Source organism: Pelophylax lessonae (assembly GCF_965119305.1).
Source record: "Pelophylax lessonae genome assembly, chromosome: 9".
Lineage (NCBI taxonomy): Eukaryota > Metazoa > Chordata > Amphibia > Anura > Ranidae > Pelophylax > Pelophylax lessonae.
In genome coordinates this window covers 110071512-110091252 of record NC_138776.1, presented here as the reverse complement: position 1 = coordinate 110091252, position 19741 = coordinate 110071512, and the positions used below count along the sequence as shown (strand labels likewise).

General features: G+C 38.0%; 1 protein-coding gene across 3 annotated transcripts in view; it reads left to right on the top strand.

Annotated features, from left to right (window-relative positions):
* The window catches only part of ARID5B (AT-rich interaction domain 5B), a 367300-nt gene that overhangs the window by 275300 nt on the left and 72259 nt on the right, over positions 1-19741 (top strand). For all 3 annotated transcript variants that reach the window (XM_082268249.1, XM_082268251.1, XM_082268250.1), the window contains one exon: positions 15408-15520. In XM_082268249.1, coding sequence (XP_082124375.1) covers positions 15408-15520 — 113 coding nt within the window. The remainder of the gene's footprint in view (positions 1-15407; positions 15521-19741) is intronic.

Here is a 19741-nt window from a genome sequence, read left to right as displayed (position 1 = left end):
AGACCAAACGAGACTAAATAAGAGGTTATTGTTAGAATTTGAATGTACTATAAGTGTTTTTATTTTCCACTGTGGTTACATAGGATTGTTCATGTATGTGCTGGAAAGTGCTGTGTAGTTATTCTGTATTATTACTTTAGACTGAAATGTTTGTTGTTACCTCTATTTATAATAGAGGTAATATGAAAATCTTTTCTATGATCTTTAAACTGAGCAGTTTGCGGCAACCAAAAAAAAAAAAAAAGAAATGTAAAGTGTAAACCAAATAATACAAGGCAATCAGTTTCTAAAATAAAATGTTAAATATACTGATGTGGACAGGCACTCTGGGTTTTTCCTTTGTATGTGTTGATGTTTTTTTGTTTTTTTTTTCCCATTTAAAAAAGTAATTTCTTAAAAATAAAAAAAAAAAAAAAACGAAAAGAAAATCTAAGATACCACGTATTGAAAGGTGTAAGAGATGAGGACAGACACGTTTACCTCTGAAGCTTATTCTAAGTATTTTTTCTGCTGCACTTGATGTCTAGGCTGAAAAGCAGCTTTTGATTAAACGCAGGTTTCATAAAACTAGTTAATCGTTTTTACTTATTTTCCACCTCTGGTTTTCTTTTATCTTTTTTTTGTTGTTGTTACGCTGGCTGTTGACTGTGTCAAGCACTGGAGACTTCTAAGAGGTCAAAGCCAACAACGTAGTAAACAGAAGAAAAGAAAAAAAAAGTAATTAAAGCGAAAAGTCATAACCTACATTTTAAAAGGTGGTGTAATGCAGCCCCAACTGGCAGCCAGCTAAAGTCATCCCACTCCTAAGCCACTAATGTAATCTGTGTTTATACGAGTAATGTACTGTAGCTAAGGGGGAGGGGAGTTGTAAGCTCACAGCAGCTACTCAAAGTGTTCATTTTGTGTTAAGCTCACATCCCCACCAAGTCGAGACTTCAGGGATTTAATGGCCAGTCAAATGCAGTGTAGCATTCATGAGAACTGATATAAATGAGACAGATGCTATTCGCCTGGAATGGGTAAATGCTCCTTTATTATTTTTCCCACCCTGAATTTGCATGTTTTATGTCTGATAGTAACAGGATTGCATACAGGGGACAAACTTTATAGGCAGGAGCTGGGTGTTTTTTTAATTTAATTGTTACGGCTTGTGTTTTCATACAAGATGCTTGGACACTGTAACCTCCTTGTATAGATCTGATGCTGTTAATTCATACACAGGGACGATAAAGAATCTCTGTAAATGCAGGGCTTCTTTTTTTTTTAAGTGAGTGCCAAATTGCACAGTATTTGCAGACTGATTAAAATGTAAATGTAACATGTCAAGAGCTTTGCCAGTTCTCTGTGTGACAAATTTAAAGTGAAAAACAATTAGGGAAGACGATAGATCTCATGCAGATTCAGTTGTGACAGCTTTTCTCTTATTTTTGGTGCTGGTGGGGGCAGAGTGAAGGTTTGAATAACATCTACCAAGAGAATATTGTAATCCTTTAAATCAATATGTCATACCGTCACTAGCTTATGATTGATTTGTCATTCAGATTTCAGCTTGTCATGGTGACTTGTATTAATGCTTACCATGTAATGTGATTTCAGAGAGGGCTGATAGGCAATAATCATATTTTTCTTTCTGAAATAAGGGGAAGGATTTAGAGACACATGCTACTGTTTGGAGTGCTAATCATCTATTCTGTACATCTGTTGGGGGGAGTGTTTATGTATATACAGTGTATGTGTATATGTGTGTGTGTGTATATATATATATATATATATATATATATATATATATATATTTGAATATAATAAAAAAATTATATATTATATAACGTGACTATTTCACTGATTTGAGTCACTTGTCCCATCACATGTTAATATGTTCCATATACATTCACTTTTTCCATGCTGCAGTAAAATGAGGGGGAAGTCTTAAGTGCACATGATACCTTGATGTGTCTGATCTCTAAATCACCAATACTATTGGCTCGGATGTTTTGGTTTGGCAACTTGTATGAATGTACCAAAACTATTGGCTCAAATGTTTTGGTTTGGCAACTTGTATGAATGTACATGTGATCCTAACACCCAACTAGGATGCACAATTCAAAGTAATGTTTGCGATCAATGGATATTTTATGTTACTTGCGTTATTAATGTGTTCCAATCACTGTCATTTACCTATGGTAGAATACAATTAGGAGATGCAACAACTTACATGCTCATGGCGCTGTCTTGTAGTGTTTGATCTAATAATCACATTAGCTGGTCCATACACACACAAGGATCCTTTTTTTTTTTTTTTTTTTGTTTCAGATTCATCTATTCATGCTAAGCAGTGTGTGGTTGTCTTCTGGCACCAGTGGCTGTCAAAATACCCAAACAGTGACTGCATATGATTGGATGCAGGCGCTGCTTGGCCAAGACATTGACTGGCTCCTTCACTTTTTTAATGGAAGGATGTTGTGCATGAGGGTCCTAACAGCACCACCGATGGCTTGAATTTTGGCAGTTTATCAAGAAACAACCAAAATTCACATCCTTACTCTATAGGCTGTAATCTACTTAACCTATATAATTGTTATCCATGCCTCCAGCAATACTATCTTCTTTCCTGTGATTGGTATCCATATTTTTTCTAAGTGGTATCCATAGTTGCTATAGTTTACCGCATCCCATCGATACCCTTTGCTTTTGGATTTGCTTTATTAGTAATTGCATGGTAATTTTTGTCTACGTTTTATTAAATTAATGTTTTGCATGGGTTGTTGTGTTGTCGTTCTGCTCTAGATTTGTCAATAACATAAAAGCATGTCAAGAAGTAAACATGTTTTGTTTAGCCCTGTATACATTGTTTTTCCTCCTTCTTAATTGGTTGCTCAGTATACAAGAAAAAGCAAAGCAGTAATTCCAAGGAAAGTAATTTTCTGCTTAGATTGTTATCGGCATGTCATGATAACATTAAACATCCCATATGATTCTTTAATATTACTAAACATGGTCTCCAGTCTAAGCAATTATAGTTGATAATAGAAAATACATGTATAAGTATATAGTGAATAAACAAGAGCTGCTGAAATTGCTGCCTGTGTTGTTTAGTATTTAGTTACTGTCCCGGTGGTATTTAGGCACAGTTGAAGCAATTTACATATAATTAATGTGTTTCATTCTAGAGCATGTCACAATTAGCTGCCAATCATCTGAGTTCTGTGCAAGCAAGGCCAGCGGTGTTTTGGCTTGTTCATTGGTCACTTATAAAGTATCTTGTAGAAGTGATTATAGTCCTTTTTTTTTTTTTGCTTTTTGTTTTTGCAAATTGTAGCTTAGTTAAAAAAAAGTAGAATTGCAATCCTGTTGAGGAAGACAACTGTATTTGCCAGGTCAAGTACATTACAAGAATGTTTAGTAAGCTTCATGGCAAACTCTAACCTGTTCTTACTACCCAGAAACGGTCTACATGCATTCAGTCCCACATAGTGGGAGGATCCTCCTGCTATAGTCCTGGTTGGTCCCAGTGTTGTAACAAGGCAAAAAACCGCTGAGAAAAGCAGTAAGCACATAAGCAGTAAACTATGATCCATGTACAAAACCCTCCTAGCTGCCGTGGGGGAAAAAAAGATGACATTTTGCCAGTTTATGCAAAGACCACTATTTGTACACTAAAATACTTTTAATATTATTAAAGTAGAAATTAAAGGGGAACTTCAGTCATTTCTCTGATTTATTTATTTTTTAGCCCACTTACCTGTTATGCAGCATTGTCCTGGATTCAGGTCCACACTTGCTAAGCAGATCTAGCATTGCCCTGCTGCAATCCATTGATCAAGTGCAGCAGCCAGGTACCACACTGCCATCTTGGTCCTTCTGTCATTGGAAGCCAGCTGCCTCTTTGGGATTAATGCAATTAGCCTCTGATGATGACTGCAGCTCCACCCACAAGCCTTTGTAATGCTGGGTACACATGATCTAAATATCGGTTGGTTCAGCAGTAACCAGGCAACATTTGGACTGTATATACAGCTGCCTGTCCGATAGAAGATGGTTTCACAACCAGCTTCTGTCAAAGGGGCATGCTGGAATGTCAGCAGCCAATCAGCGCTGGTAGACAATGGCTGTGAGCGCTGCCCAGTGTGTTTCGGAGGGGGGTTAGTCCCCTTGTCAGAACACAGTAGCACGGCAGGGGAGTTCGCCATACTAACATTGCATAGTTAGTAAGGCAACCTCTTAGTTTATTTTTTTTTCTTACAGACCATTGGGTTGAACGAAAAAAAAAAAATAATTAATGTGTGTACTAGGCTTAATTTCTTACTACTGCAGTCTCCTGGGATATGTGGCATGCCATCCTAAAAAGCAAAGCTAAAACAGAACTACTCAAAATGTCCTGTTATGTTGCTCCAGCTAGCTTATACTTGCATAGTTACATAGTAGGTGAGGTTGAATAAAGACAATAGTCCATCCAGTTCAACCTGTGTAGGTGTGTGTGGCTGTAATCATCTCACATAGCCCTGAATATTCTGATCCTTGAGATGTACGTCTAAGTCTTTTGAAAGCCACCATACTTCCCGCAGAAACCACCTCTTGTGGTAGAGAATTCCACAATCTTGTAGCCCTAACAGTAAAGAACCCCCCACGTTGCCTGAGGTTAAAACGCTTCTCCTCTAATCGCATTGTATGCCCTCGAGTCCTCATGTAATCCCTTCGACTGAATAGCTGTTTTTCTATGCCGAGATCCCCATTGAGATATTTATAAATTGCTATCATGTCCCCCCTAAGGCGTCTCTTCTCCAGGGAGAATAAATCAAGGGATTGCAGATGCTCTTCATAATTAAGGTCCTCCAATCCCCTAATCAGTTTAGTTGCCCTTCTCTGGACTCTCTCCAGCTCCAACACATCCCTCCTGAGGACTGGCGACCAGAACCGGACAGAATACTCCAGATGTGGTCAGACCAGAGTTTTATAAACTGGAAGGATTATAGTCTTATCTCTGGAATACAGCCCTTTCTTTATGCATGCTAATATTCTGCTGGCTTTGGTAGCTGCCGCTTGACATTGCATGCTATTGCCTAATCTATCATCAACCAAGACTCCAAGATCTTTCTCCATTTTTGATTCCCCCAAGGGTTCCCCCCCTAACGTGTATTGTGCTTTTATGTTTTTAGTCCCCAAGTGCAAAACCTTACACTTCTCCATATTAAACCTAATTTGCCATGTTGTTGCCCACTCCGTTATTTTGTCCAGGTCATTCTGTAGGATATCTGCTTCATGCTGTGCAGTTATTGCCCTGCCCAATTTTGTGTCATCTGCAAAAACTGATATTGAACTACTGATTCCGTCCTCAATGCTGTTTATGAATAAATTGAACAAGGTTGGTCCCAGGACTAAGCCTTGGGGGACCCCGCTTACCACCTCAGACCAGTCTGAGTATGCGCTGTTTATTACCACTCTTTGGACACGCCCTTTTAGCCAGTTCCGTATCCAAGAGCAAACCCTGCTGTCACAGTGCCAGTTTACCCTTTCCATCAATGAGCACAATATTTGGAAAGTTTGCCCTTCTGAAGTTTAGGGTTCTTATGTTCCCCACTTGCCTTGTTATATTGTTATTTACACTGAATGTGATCATCCTGTGATCGCTAGAGCCCAGGTTGTCCTGGACTCCTACCTCCGAGATTAGGTCTGGGTCATTAGTGATCAATAGATCCAGGACTGCATTTTCTCTAGTAGGAGAATCCACCAACTGTGACATGTAGTTATCCTGTAAGGTTTCCGTGAATAGACGGGTCTTCTGTGAGTGTGCAGTCCCCTCTTCCCAGTCAATGTCGGGATAATTGAAGTCCCCCAATATGATGACTGATCCCAGTTTTGCCACTCTACCAATAGTGATAAAAATTCCAGCTCTACCTCCTCCTTTTGGTTAGGTGGCCTATAGCAAACCTCCACAATTACTTTTCTCTTTTCTTCTTCCCTGTTGAGTTCTACCCACACAAATTCTAACTCCATACTCATCCCTTCCGTAATATCACTCCTCTCTATCACCCTTACATTGTTCTTGACATAGAGACATACCCCTCCCCCTCTTTTTCCTACCCTGTCCTTCCGGTACACCGAATACCCTTGGATATTGGCCAGCCAGTCATGTGAGGGGTCGAACCAAGTCTCTGTTATTCCCACAAGGTCTATGTCATCCTCACGTACTAACATTTCCAACTCATCCATTTTATTAGCTAGGCTCCTGGCATTAGCATATACCCCTCTTAGTTTTGTGGAAATTAATCATGAATGGTGATTGTTTATTCCTGTTTGGTCTGAGGTTTTCCTGCACAGACCCCCCCCAATTGACGTTATGGTTGCTTGGGTTGGCTTATCAGGCACAGTCCTAGGACTACAATGAAATGACGCCTTCTTGAACACTGTTATGGCACACCAACAGTCACAAACTGTGTTAAAGAGACTTCAGCTTGGTCTCCACCCTTGGGAGAACGCATTTCATCCTTAGTGAAAGTGGACCCTTATACAATACCCCACCCACCCTTGCTCTCCATTGTCCTGAATACATTTCAATCTCTCTAAATACCTTTTTTCTATGGGGTCACTTGATCACAATAGTTTGGTGGTAGGGAACTATCTCTCCCTCCAATATCTGAACTATTGGCCCTTGGGGTTGAAGTCCCAGCTCTGTGTAGTTCAGCCCCATTGTCAGCCTACCACATTATGCAGGCAGAACTTGATAAAAAGAAAAATGTGAAAAAAGTATTGTGATTTATGCTGAAATATATGGGGTCAGGCAGCTTTTCAAAGATGGCATATTGCATATCCTTAATTTCTAATTCGAAGTTAAAAGTAGCTTGTGTAGCAGTTATATCAATGTTTAATGAAAGTGAAATGACTCTCTAACCATAAAAAACAGCATTCACAATTCAAAAACCTTTCCCTGTTACAAAATAATTGTAAAACATTGTGACTCTTGGCTCATTGAATTGTTGATAGTTTACTAACAAATAGATGTGTTTCAGGAACAGATCTATGTGTTTGAACAAGAGCATAATGAGACAATTAATATTACATAATGATAATAGATAACATATGCATTAACTACAAATTTAATTGCTCCATTTTATTAATGTGTTAAATTTAGCTCAGAGTTTGAAATTTAAAGTAGATGGAATAAAACATTGTGGCCTGTGGGTGTTATGTATACATGTGTAGGGAATTATATCTTGTTTACAGGCTAGTTTGCATGTGAGACTTTGTTTTTTAATAGGTTCTGTTTAGTAAGTAATAAAAGTTAGATACAAAAGTCTAATTTAGTTTATTATTCTTCACATTTTAGAATTGTAAATGAAACCATGCTTTGTGTTTATTTTCACATGGTTTTTATAATGAAGGCGGTGACAAAGCCTTTAAAGGAAACACTTCATGGCAGAAAAAAGAAGTCTGCCATTACTTCTGCAAATACTTGTTGCCTGGTTCTCATGGCAACTTTCTGGCTTCAGCTCTTTTCTGATCTGTGTGCTTTTTCCTGGTCAGTGATTTAGAGAAGACTAAAGCCAAAGGGCCAACATAATCAGACCTATGTTTTATAACGTGCACATCAAGATGCATCAACTCACATTGCTTGGTCTGGTTTACATGTATCAGAATGATAATATTAGTAGGAATGTACCCATAAAACAAAAACAAATTAGAAGATAGATTTCCAATCCTCTATAGTGGTCCATGGTCCACAGTGAAAAATAAACTATGATGTGTGGATATCAATGCACTCACCAAAAAATTGCAGTGTAAACAAAAAGTTCAGAAGAAACGTTGAATCCCCCTCCAGTGACTGATGCAATTAGTGACAGTGCTCCTCCACCAATATTAGTATGTGCTCACCAGATATCCTGAGAACATGGACTATGGTTACAATCCCTTCAGGAGCTGGATAAACCCCTCTGTGGTGCAGGGATGTCATCTCAGTCATGGAAAGGTTAACTTACTAAATAAATGCTTCAGCCAGAACTTCAAGGGGACCTCTTGATGTTCTGGTTGAAGCATTCATTTAGTAAGTTTACCTGTCCCTGCACCACAGAGAGGTTTATCCAGTTCCTGATGGGATTTTAACCAAGGTCCATGTTCTCAGGATATCTGGTGAGCACATACTAATATTGGTGGAGGAGCACTGTCACTTATTGCATCAGTCACTGGAGGTGGATTCACCGTTTCTTCTGAACTTTTTGTTTACACTGCAATTTTTTGGTGAGTGCATTGATATCCACACATCATAGTTTTTCACTGTGGACCATGGACCACTATAGAGGATCGGACATCTATCTTCTAATTTGTTTTTGTTCTATTGGGACATTCCTACTATTATCATTCTGTCATGATATGTCATTTACATACTAGCGCTGCACTTGTGTTTTGTTGTAGAAAGTATATATTGACCTTTTTGTGCTAGCGGCTCCTATTTTATAGCACTCACTCGTTGCATATTTTGCACATTTGGTTTACATATATGCGTTGCATTGACTGATGTAGAAAATAATTTTGGTACGTTTTTGCCCGTCAGTGTGCACCATGTGCCCCATGTGCACCATAATAGCCAATCGGTGCGCATTCTTGATGCACATCTTTCTGTGCTGCAAATGCATGACTTTTGAGACCCACCCTGGCACCAGGCCATGTCTTGTTGGCCTAACTACGTTTGGAAGACAACGGGTTCTTCTCACACCTCCCTAAATGTTGAGCACATACTTCGAGAAGACCCTGAACTCCACTCAGTAAAAGCCTGTGTCCATGCACACATAGGCTTCTAACAGAGCAGCAGAGTTTGGAAGCAGTCAAAGCTCCTTTCCTTAATGTAGAAGGTCTGCGTTCAGGGGAGGAGCTTTTGGGCATAAACATGCCTAGGTGCGTTTAACAGTTCAGCATTTATTCATTTCAGTGACAAGAATAAAAAAAAAAATTCTGGCCAATGAAATAAACTCTCAATCACCAAATGCTGCTAAACTCTGCTAACAATCTTTGTAAAGCAGGGAGAAGGAGCAAAGAGATACAGTATATATAGTAAAAAGCAGCACAAAATACACAAAAAATTACACTTGTTAGGCACACACTTAACCCCTTAATTACCCTGAGATGTTAACTCCTTCCCAGCCAGTGTCAGTACAGTGACATTGTATAGTATTATCACTGTATTAGTGCCACTGGTCATGTCGGTTTTAGTTTCCACCCATTGTCAATAAGTGTCAGATTGTCTGCCGCATTCACAATCCCACTATAAATCACTGATTTCCACCATTACTAGTATAAAAAAACTGTGTTTTTTTTTTTTTTAATTTATATAATAAAAAATAAAAAAACCCAGTGGTGATATAACACCACCAATAGAAAGCTCTATTTTTATTAATCGCTCAGCTCTGTCCCTAAAAAATAACACTGTGTAGAATATGCTTTTACTAATGTCACTTGGTATACTTGGGCTCATAATTTGATAGTTTTGTACGATACAGATACAGCTGTGATTACAGGGCAGCAAGTCAAAATTGAACATTTCTGGTTAGGTCTGCTCTAATCATTTGTTATTAGGGTAAAGCTGGCATGGAGTATTTTTTAATAGATAAGTTCACTTTCACAAAAAAAGAAAATGCACAATTTTTTGCAGGCAAAAAAATATGCATTTATTTATTTTTTGTTGCTAGGTAACTGTAAAGCATTATTGCTTTACTGCTGATGGTGGGTGTAATGCCACGGTCCTGCAGACTGTGTAGCTGTCTGCCTGTACCTCCGATACGGGCAGGCAGTTACATTCTGACAGAAAACTCAGGAAACTACCAAGAGTGATCAACAGCGATCTTGTAAGTTATTGAGAACTAGAAGTCGACGGCCACAAAGGCGGCATTTGTTACATGTTACACCCTGAATATGGTGGTAACATGTTACAAAAGGTGAACTTAACCTTCAAGATAATGTATGGAATTTTAAAAGCTAATATCCAGGATGATTAGTGCAGCTAATTAGTAGCAGCAGAGAACAATACTGCTTCCATAGAGTGACATTTATACTTCAATTGATAATGCAACATAGTATTTTCTATAGGTTCAGTGCTGGATATGGACCATGCAGGGGCATACAGTGCTTCATATTACCAATGGAAACTAGTGTGGTTTATAAAGTTTGAACTTGTCATCAGCGAAACTGAGCTGGGGCATTGTTAGACCAGGCAGACTTATAAATCATATGAGTGGAATCAGTCCAGTGTTCCAGAAGTTGTGAACAGTCGGGTGTGCCTGTAGGCAATGTTGACCTGTTCATTGAAGTCCTTTGAAGAGTACTTGTCCAGCTAATTTATGTACAGCTAGTTTAAAAAAAAAAATTGGAGCATTTTTTTCTGTATTTTTGCATGAAAGGATTCTACAATATACCTTTTTATAGAAGTTATCAATAATGAGTACAGTCTTGTTTAACAAACAACACATTTAACATGTATCTTTAATGAACAAAGTTGTTGTTGGATAATGTACATTTATTATTATTATGCAGGATTTATATAGTACCAACAATTTGTGCAGAGCTAAAAGAAGGCACTACAATTACAACACAATTCAATACAGAAGGAATAGGAGGGCCCTGCTCATGGAGCTTACAATCTAAAGGGAGGGGGAGGTGGTACAAAAGGTAATAGCTGCAGAGGATGATCTGATGGAGGTGACTCAAGTACAGTTTTTAGGGGGAGGTGAGGTAAGCTTTCCTGAATAAATTTGTTTTCAAGGATCCTCTAAAGGCAGACAGGGTAGGAGCTGACTGGATATACTGGGGGATGGAGTTCTAGAAGATGAGAGAGGTCTAGAAAAGTTCAGGAGATGAGCTTTATGAGCATAGAGGAGATAATGAGGGCTAAATAGCAAGATGTCTTGGAGGAGTGGAGAAGACGATTTGGACAATAGAATCCTCTTTATTAGCAATACGTTAGCCAAATTATTTTCTCTAGTTGCTGATCAGAGATGCACCAACAGGAGGTACACTGACACATTACGAAGTATAAAGCTGTTTCGGTTTATTTGTATTTCACAAATCTCTAACTTGAATTGGTCTGTGGGAAGGCACAGACCACAGTAAAAAAACAAAAAAAAAAACTGTCAGAGGTGTTAAACCGTTTAAAACTTACATAAAAAGTTTTGGTTGGAATTGGCTTTAATTCCTATTGTTATTCTATTCCTTTTTTGCCATGTTGCATGGCCCAGCATCTATGTTATAAATCACAGACACCCAATATTTTCATTGGTTACCTAATTGCAAAGCTATTCAGGTTCCACGGCAGCAAAACAAGTTCATATTTTGGATATTTTAGTGATGGCATACGTTTTTTATTTTGTTTTTCTAATGAATCTTTGGTTTACCAAAAAGTTCCCCTTTTGTTCCAATATTGCTTTAAAACATCCAGGTGCTCTCTCAAGAAACAGTTTAAATTTTGGAGAGCAGCGGTTTTCACCATTATTTCTGTTCATAAAAACCACTAATTCAATGTTTTTCTTTTGGCAAACTCATAACCATAGATGGTAAAGTTCAGATGCCTGCAGGTCCTTTAATGTCACCAAAGGATCATTTGTGTCTTTTTTTATTATTGTATGGTTTGTTCTTGCAGTGACATTTGCTGGACACCTACATCTAAGTAGAATATGTAGGATACTTTTGATTGGTCCTTATTACAATTTAACAACATTCTGTAGTGAAGCGCATATTATATAGTAGTATAGCAGGACTGGTCAAATCCAGATCTGAACTGGGAGCAACACCTAACTCATTGAATAGGAGAAAGCTCTAGTTATCCTTCAAATATGTAATTACCAAAGAGGATTACATGCTATATTCCATCAGTGGTTTTGATTTGTTGGAGGAGAAGTATAGCAAAAGCTTTTATGACCATACATAGTTTTGCACTCCAGTGTCCCAGATTTAGCTGACCACAGAGAGCCTGGGCCAGCCACTCCTGCCCCCTCCACAGCCCAGCATCCAGTGAGCACTGGAGGGGCAGAGCAGAGAGTCGGTGGCTGACAGTCACCAGCCCACTGTTTACTGAAGATCAAGAACTGAGCGGTCTTTGATCCATCCTCTTCCGTTTAGGTGAATTGGTTTGGAAGGTAGTCGGATGTGAGTAGACATCGGAGTCTGATCAGGGAATCTTTGAGCTGATTCACTGCTCATTGGAATTAAACCTGCCTCCTGTGATAGAGGCCTTAGTTGGAAACTTTTGTAAAGTCATTAGTGTCTTTTTTTTTTATGTAAATGATATAATGAAAGTTTAAAAGCTCATAAATAAACAACGGTTATTGAAAGTCTACGTATTTCTAGTAAATGATTAGTCACTCGTAAAATGTCAGCAGTGAGTCAGCTCAGTGTATTTTATAAACTTGTTCTCATAATCACCTTTTTGATAAAATTCTTACAGCCCTTTTGTTGTTCTGATAGCAGATACCTGAAAAGACCATTAATCTTAAACTGTTCATAGTAACTATAACTTATAATGATACTTTTTTTTTTTTTTTTTTTTACCGAACATATTTTTTATCCAGTAATTGTACTGCATAAGATCCCTCTCATATACTCAGTGAAGTGACTAGCCTCAAGTCATACACCGAGATGAAACAGATCCTCCTACAAACATTGTTTATTTGCAGTCTTCTCTTCTCTATGTCCCTTCAAAATAGCACAAGTGTGATAAAATCCTTCTGCATCTGTGAGGAGCATAGAGGGGGTGGAGAGCTGCAGTTACAGCTCTTATACAGTGTGTGAGAGCTGATTGGAGGAAAGGGACACACCCCCCTCCAGACAGCACACAGGAATGAAGGCACATGCAGAGCTGTGTTCTGAGAAAATAAGCTGTGTGCTGAGCTCCCCTCCCCCATCAAAAAATGTATCTCATGCTGGCATTTTTATCCCAGAATGTTTTGTGTTGTAGGATTAAGGGCATAAAGTACACAGTATATATATATATATATATATATATATATATATATATATATATATATATATATATATATATATATTATGTGTGTGTGTACTAACTTTTAATGTTATAAATTATTTAAAAATTCATTACACACATTTGGTAATCCATATCAAAACTTTTCACATACAGCTTCTATTATCCTTCTCCCAGGACTCATCGTCTCTTTTAAAAAAAGTTCCTTGGACCTGACCACTCCTCTCAGTCCTGGATAATTTGGTTTTTTAATGTACGTCAGTCATTGGTTTCGGACACCAAGCATACTCGTATATCCTAAGGATTTAAACTTCAACCATTTCCCCAGATAGCGAAATGTTTCCCAAGGGAGTCCTCTGCTGTAAACACTGTTTCTTCAATAGATCTCAACCATTCCTCCTTTACAATCCATACACTCATACTCATGGTGTTCGCCAGAGTCTGGGTAACAGACTTTTGGACACATTTAGTAGATGTGGCACTAGCGTATTCTTATATTCAGTCACCTTTTTCACCTTACGATGGAACAAGCAGCTCCATGAATCTACTTGTATATGTTCTCCTGTGATCTGATAAATTGCCTAAAGGCCCGAACACACGAGTCGAAATTCGGCCGGGAATTTTCGTCCGACGACCTATCTGCCGATTTTCGGCTTGTTAGTATGATGCTTCCGACAACCGACTCCGACTTTTCGGCCGAAAAAATCCTGGTGTGCAGGCTATATAATTTTTGTCGACCGTCAAAACGCGTCCGATTTTCGTCTCATTAGTACAGATTTTGATGGGGAAAAATCTTATGAGCAAGACTAGGCATGCTCAGAGATGAAAGAGCACATACAAAGCAATCCAACACATGACATCACTTCTGAAGTAGAATTCTGTCGTGTGGGAAAATTAGTGTGCAGTCTAGAGCACATTCCAACCAACAGACACCACTCTGGACAAAAGAAGGAACGACCGGTCGGCGGAAATTCGCTGCGTGTGTACGAGGCTTTAGTTACCCCTTCCCAATAGGACTGTATCTTTGTACATTCCCACCACAGATTCCCAATACACATAGTACTCTTCACTAGGAGTACACCCTTCAGTGAGTCCTTCCCCCTAAAAACAAATCCTGTCATGAGTGGTATATACAGGCTGCCATTACTGACCTCTCCTCCAGAAAATAGTAGTTGGATGTTATGTTGATGCTTTGGATTTACTGAAAATGCTGACCCACAACATCCATACAGATGAGGCATTCTTTTTTTTTTTTTTTTTTTAAGTTTTTTATTTTTTGTTTTTATTTCTTTTCTTGCAGCATTCTTGTTTTGGGTCTGCAATGCAGAGGTGTTAAAGATGAATTCCAGGCAAAGCACATTTCTACATAGTTTCATTGGTCCAGCTTGGACCACTATAACTATATCCATATACCATACCTGGCCAATGGCCCTGGAAATCACTGTAGACACTGCTACTACAGTGATATCCACTTGCTTACAGGTCCTGTGACATCACCACCCTGCCTCTCCACCTTGTCCAGTCAAAGAAAGTGTTGCATTCATTTAGAAATTGCAAATCATTCTCTGAACGGCAGCCGTGTTGAGCGTCCGACCTCTTGTATTTTGAATGCATCAGGCCAGTCACTCAGCATGGGACTCGAAAGCAAGTGGAGACCACTTGATTAGCAATTTCTGCTTCAGTGATTTCAAACTTCCAGGGGCATTGGCCAGGCATTGGTCCAAGCTGGTAATTTTGAATAAAATATCCATTCCGGGCAGTTAGCAATTTCAAGAGGAGACCAGCAATGGCAGCCCCCCCATTTTTCTCATGACATTTGTTTTTTAAAAGGTCATAGTATTCATTGTACTCATTTTGATTTGCAATTGGCAGCATATAACTTTATTTTTTGGATAGTATTATAAAAAAAATTTTTACATTAAAATTCAGAAATTTTAGGAGTTCAGGAGTTTGGGTTCACCAGCCTCTGCCAACCGGTTCTGTTTGTTTCTGTATTTATTTGGAGAGTGTCACAGTCTCGGTGCTGGCCTCTCTGTTTATTATTTTGTATATTAAATTCTTAGCATCTTCACTGCCTTTGTAATGGACACATTGAATCAAGAAACTAGAAAGCCTAGCGTTGTTATCCTATTGCCACAGTCACTTAGGGATGAACTGCAATATAACGTTTAGGCAGGCTCGGCCTTTAATACACCCATATCTTGTAGTTGTGTAATTGTCCTGATTTTTGGCCCAGCAAATCTAATTAGCAATGCTATTTCTAGAAATCAGATTACGAGTGTTATCATGATTATTATTCAGCTTACACTGCGGAGCTGTGCAATAAGGGAAACGGATTAAAAACACAGCATAACTTGGCAAGTGCTGAAATTAATACACAACTTATTTAATGTGATAATAAAGATTTCTGTCACTTGCAGCTGATTGTAATAGATATATGTTTTCCTTTCAGCACCAAACCTTAAAGGCAGACCCCGTAAAAAGAAGCAATGCCCTCAAAGGAGAGATTCTGTAAATGGAGTAAAAGATGCCTCCAATATTTGCGAGGGCAAAACTGTTGCCAAGGTAATCTTTTAAAAGCTTACTTTCATTTCTGCTGCCTCTTGAATGTTTATTGTTCCCGTGTCTCAGATTGAGATGGCTATTTTTAGCATAAAGAAAATGTTGTGGTGTTTTTTTTTTTTTTTTGCCTCCTTGTAAAAATGCAGCGTTAGTTTGACACCGGACTGATTTTGTCTAGAGAAGGAGCAGAAAAGTAGGACAATATTCTTGCATTCACGTCATGTAGTGTTAGCCGGCTCCTGGTGACATATTAACTTTCTTGTATAATAACTTTCCTGTAAATAGACTAAAATGAATAAACAAGACACAAAGCTTGCTTTTGCAATAATGGTTATTGCTATTGTTATCATTGCCAAGATAGCAATATTTTTACACAGTTGGATATCTAAATTGAAAAAAAAAAAGACAAATGTCCGTTAAATTGGACCTGTTACAATCTTTAACAGTTTTTGCACAATGATGCAAAACACAAACCCCTGGGCAAATATAACAAATTTTTGCTTTTGTAGGTCCCAAAACTTTTTACACACACACACACACACATATATATATATATATATATATATATATATATATATATATATATATATATATATATATATATAAAGAACAGTCACAGAGAGTCAGTAGTCCATAAATACGGTTAGACAGCCCAACCTTGAGGGAAATAGCAGAAATGCCTTACTAAGAAAGTGAAATTAAGGCTAGTCATACACATTTGGATTTTGCTGTATCAACCCGTGGGCCAAATGAGAGAAATCCACTTGATTTTCCAGATCCACACTAAACCTTGATGGCTATTGGCTTCCTGGATACTTGAACAGTAAATGCATTCAGTTGAATGCAGTCCCTGTCTGGCCTCTAATTTTCTACCCAGCTCTGAAGATTTTTCAATTGAATTTTGTCAAGCCTAGTGGTGTTGACAAAGCAACCCACAGGTTAAAATGGTTGGCCTGCTAAACTGATCCAAATTTGAGCAATGTTTGACTAGCAGCAGTTTTTTCTTCATGTGTGCCCTTATCGTTTATGGCTTTACCCTTAGTAGATGTAAACCCAAACCTGGCTATAGAGGATTGAAATTTGACTGGTTTAGCAGGGACTGGCCAAATTCAATCCATCTGTGGCTGTTCCTGTTTAAGGGGCACCGATCTAATAATCAACTCCTCTCACACAGTACTGTTGGTAAATTTTCGCTCCATCAGCACTGCAGCCAATTGACTGCAGTGCTGATCAGTGTATTGTGACAGTGGAGTCCCCGCTGTCAGAATACACTTTTGTGGATGGGAAAATCCATCCTTTTTTTTTTTTTTTTTTTTTTTGTTAATCAGCCAGCAGGTAGATTGAAAAAACTGAGCAATGTATAACTAAAACAACCAAATGAATTAAAGTTTGATAAAGTACCCTGTACCATGAGTAATTGCCATTTTATTTGGAAAAAAATGCTCATCCTCCTCGGCAGGTTTACCAGACATAAAATTATTGAAAGCTGCTTATTTTAAAATAATATAAGCCTTTTGCAATGACATGAACATTTTAAAAGTTATGAGATTTTACTGATTGGATTTACATATAATTTAAACAAGCCTTGACTGGGCATTGTTAAAGTGCACTTCTCGCACACATTCACAATTCAGATTGAGGGTATAATGAAGAAATTGCAAAGCCGAGGTTAGCTTCAGGTAAATTGCACATCATACCAATCAGCACATGTATTCAAATAGTGGCATGCAAACCTTGACTTTTCCATTAAAGCAGCTTTGTGTTACCCCTCCCACCCTTGGGGCTCTATATTGGTCTTTTTAATGTAATGGACAGTCTGTCTGATTAATTGGGAGGCTTTGGAGAAGAGTAAAAAATGTTTTTAAAAAAATCTGACATATTTACTGCAGTTAGAAGTCTTTATCATGGCCAACAATGTGGAACAGAAAAATAAAAACCGATTTCTCTGTGGATGAAGTGACTATCAGGTTCACGTTTTTCACATAAAAAGCATAATGCTTAGTGCTCTCCTGTGTTCCTGCACAAAGGGCTGTTAGAGAGCACTGCAATGCTAGTATCTAGAGAGCTATATATACCTTCACGTAGTTTCTACAAAGAACTTGGAGGATTCTTTAGGCAAATAGAGAAGTTATTCGGTCTCGGGTGCTTTCTTTCTGCCTCTTCCAAGTGTTAACATTAAGCAAAGATGACTTTCTTTGCAAATATCAAAACCATCATAGACTGTGAGGATGGCAGCTTACACTCATTTCAACATATTTTTCAGTTTTTTCTTCAGAGTGGAGAGGGTGGGAAAAAAAATGAAAATTATTTACACATGCACTCTATTAACATATCAATTTTTTAACAATCAAATAGTCAAACAATGTGAATATGTTTGTAAACCTAAGTGCATTTCTCATGTTTACTATTTAAAATGTTGTTGCCTTTTGTTCTGTGTACACGTGCATACACCCCGCGCCTATACACATCTAGATATCCTGAGAGGTAGTTCAATCAGCAATACACATTTATTGAAAGGGTTACATAATATATATATATATATATATATATATATATATATATATATATATATATATATATATATATATATATATACACAAATTACACACTAAACAGTATTTACAACACATGATTAGTACAGACCTCCTGGCGTATATGATATTTACAAATTACCCACAATAGCCATATTTACAATACTATGTACGTATTGAGCATGGAGTTAAGTTACCATTTTTACTTCAGGCATGGTGCCTGCCGTGTGTATTCAAACACTAAAGAGAAAAAGCATGTATACATTCTAAGTGTGAGATATATAGTCTATATATACCATCCCCAGTAGCTTCATCCTAGTCTGCTTGCAAGAGCGAGATCTCTCTCCTCACCTATACTAATATAGACCCATATCACCTTGCTCAGAGCCATTCTGATTGGTGTAGCAATCTTACCCTTCTCCTCCCTTTGGGCGTATATTATTCAGGATTGGGCAAATTGCCCATCCCTGAACCGACGATCACCTTCATTGCATATCTAAAGACTGAGTCTTTGAATTAGAGGGTGAGATAAAGGAATGACCTGTCATGGACGATTGTCAATTATTTTCTGGCCCCGTAATGTCTGGCTAACAGGAACTTAAGTACAGTATGGTACTATTCTGCATATCAGTTTGTTTTCTAATGCAAATAGCAGGGCTGGCATTTCAAATGGACTTGTTAATCAAGTTACTATTGCCTGCAGACTGACGTCACACAACTTCATATAATTGATAATCGTATATCAACTCAATGTAAGATCAAAACTCAATATCTTGTACGTATATATTTACACCCATCTATATACAGTCTCTAATGGGGATTTATACATAACTGCTCCTCAGGCCACAGTAATGGAGATTACACATAAACTCATAAGGCAACAATGTAATGAACAAAAGGAAATTGTAAAAAAAAAAAAACTGATAGTGAATGGTTTGATAAGAAAGCTAAAATAGTGATTTTACACAAACATTAATGAGCATATGTACCCACTTCTATTATCTGTACAGAGATTGAGGTATTTGACTTTGTATATAAACATCAGACAAACCGCTAAATATACAGATAAAGTTCATTAGAGATTTTTAATTCAGTTCAGCCAGTCTTGTGATCCAAGCACCCCTATCAGGCAGTACAGCAAGACAAATGATTCTATTGATACCTAGTTAATCTTTGCAGCTTTCTTTGTCACCACTCTGCTTTCATCTCCATGTACTAGGCATTGAATCAACATGATCACACTGCTAATTTATTATCCACTACAAGGTGAGCCGTAAAGAAGGACTAAAGTAAAAAAGCAAAAAATTGTGAGCATGAAGGCTCTCCATTCCAGAAGGGGCATGTTATGTCTTGTTCAAAAATACTAACCTGCCTGCCTGTTCACAATTGTTTTTAGAATGTACACTGAGTTGCGTGTTTTAACACACCTTTTTGTGTTGGAATGATTTAACTCCCATGCATATGACCGGCCAATCATGGCTGCCAAAGACCCAACACCCAGAAGAAGCCAAAAGGATATCGACAGCAGCGAAGTATCTCACAGATGTCGCAACGCTGGACTTTAGTTCCCTACTGGGAATTAGTAGGTGGTATTGGTAGTGGTGTGTAAATCATAAGTCTGGCTAGACAAAATTACAAATACTTTTACATAAAAAATGAATACTTATACTATATATTTAATCTGTTTGCCTGG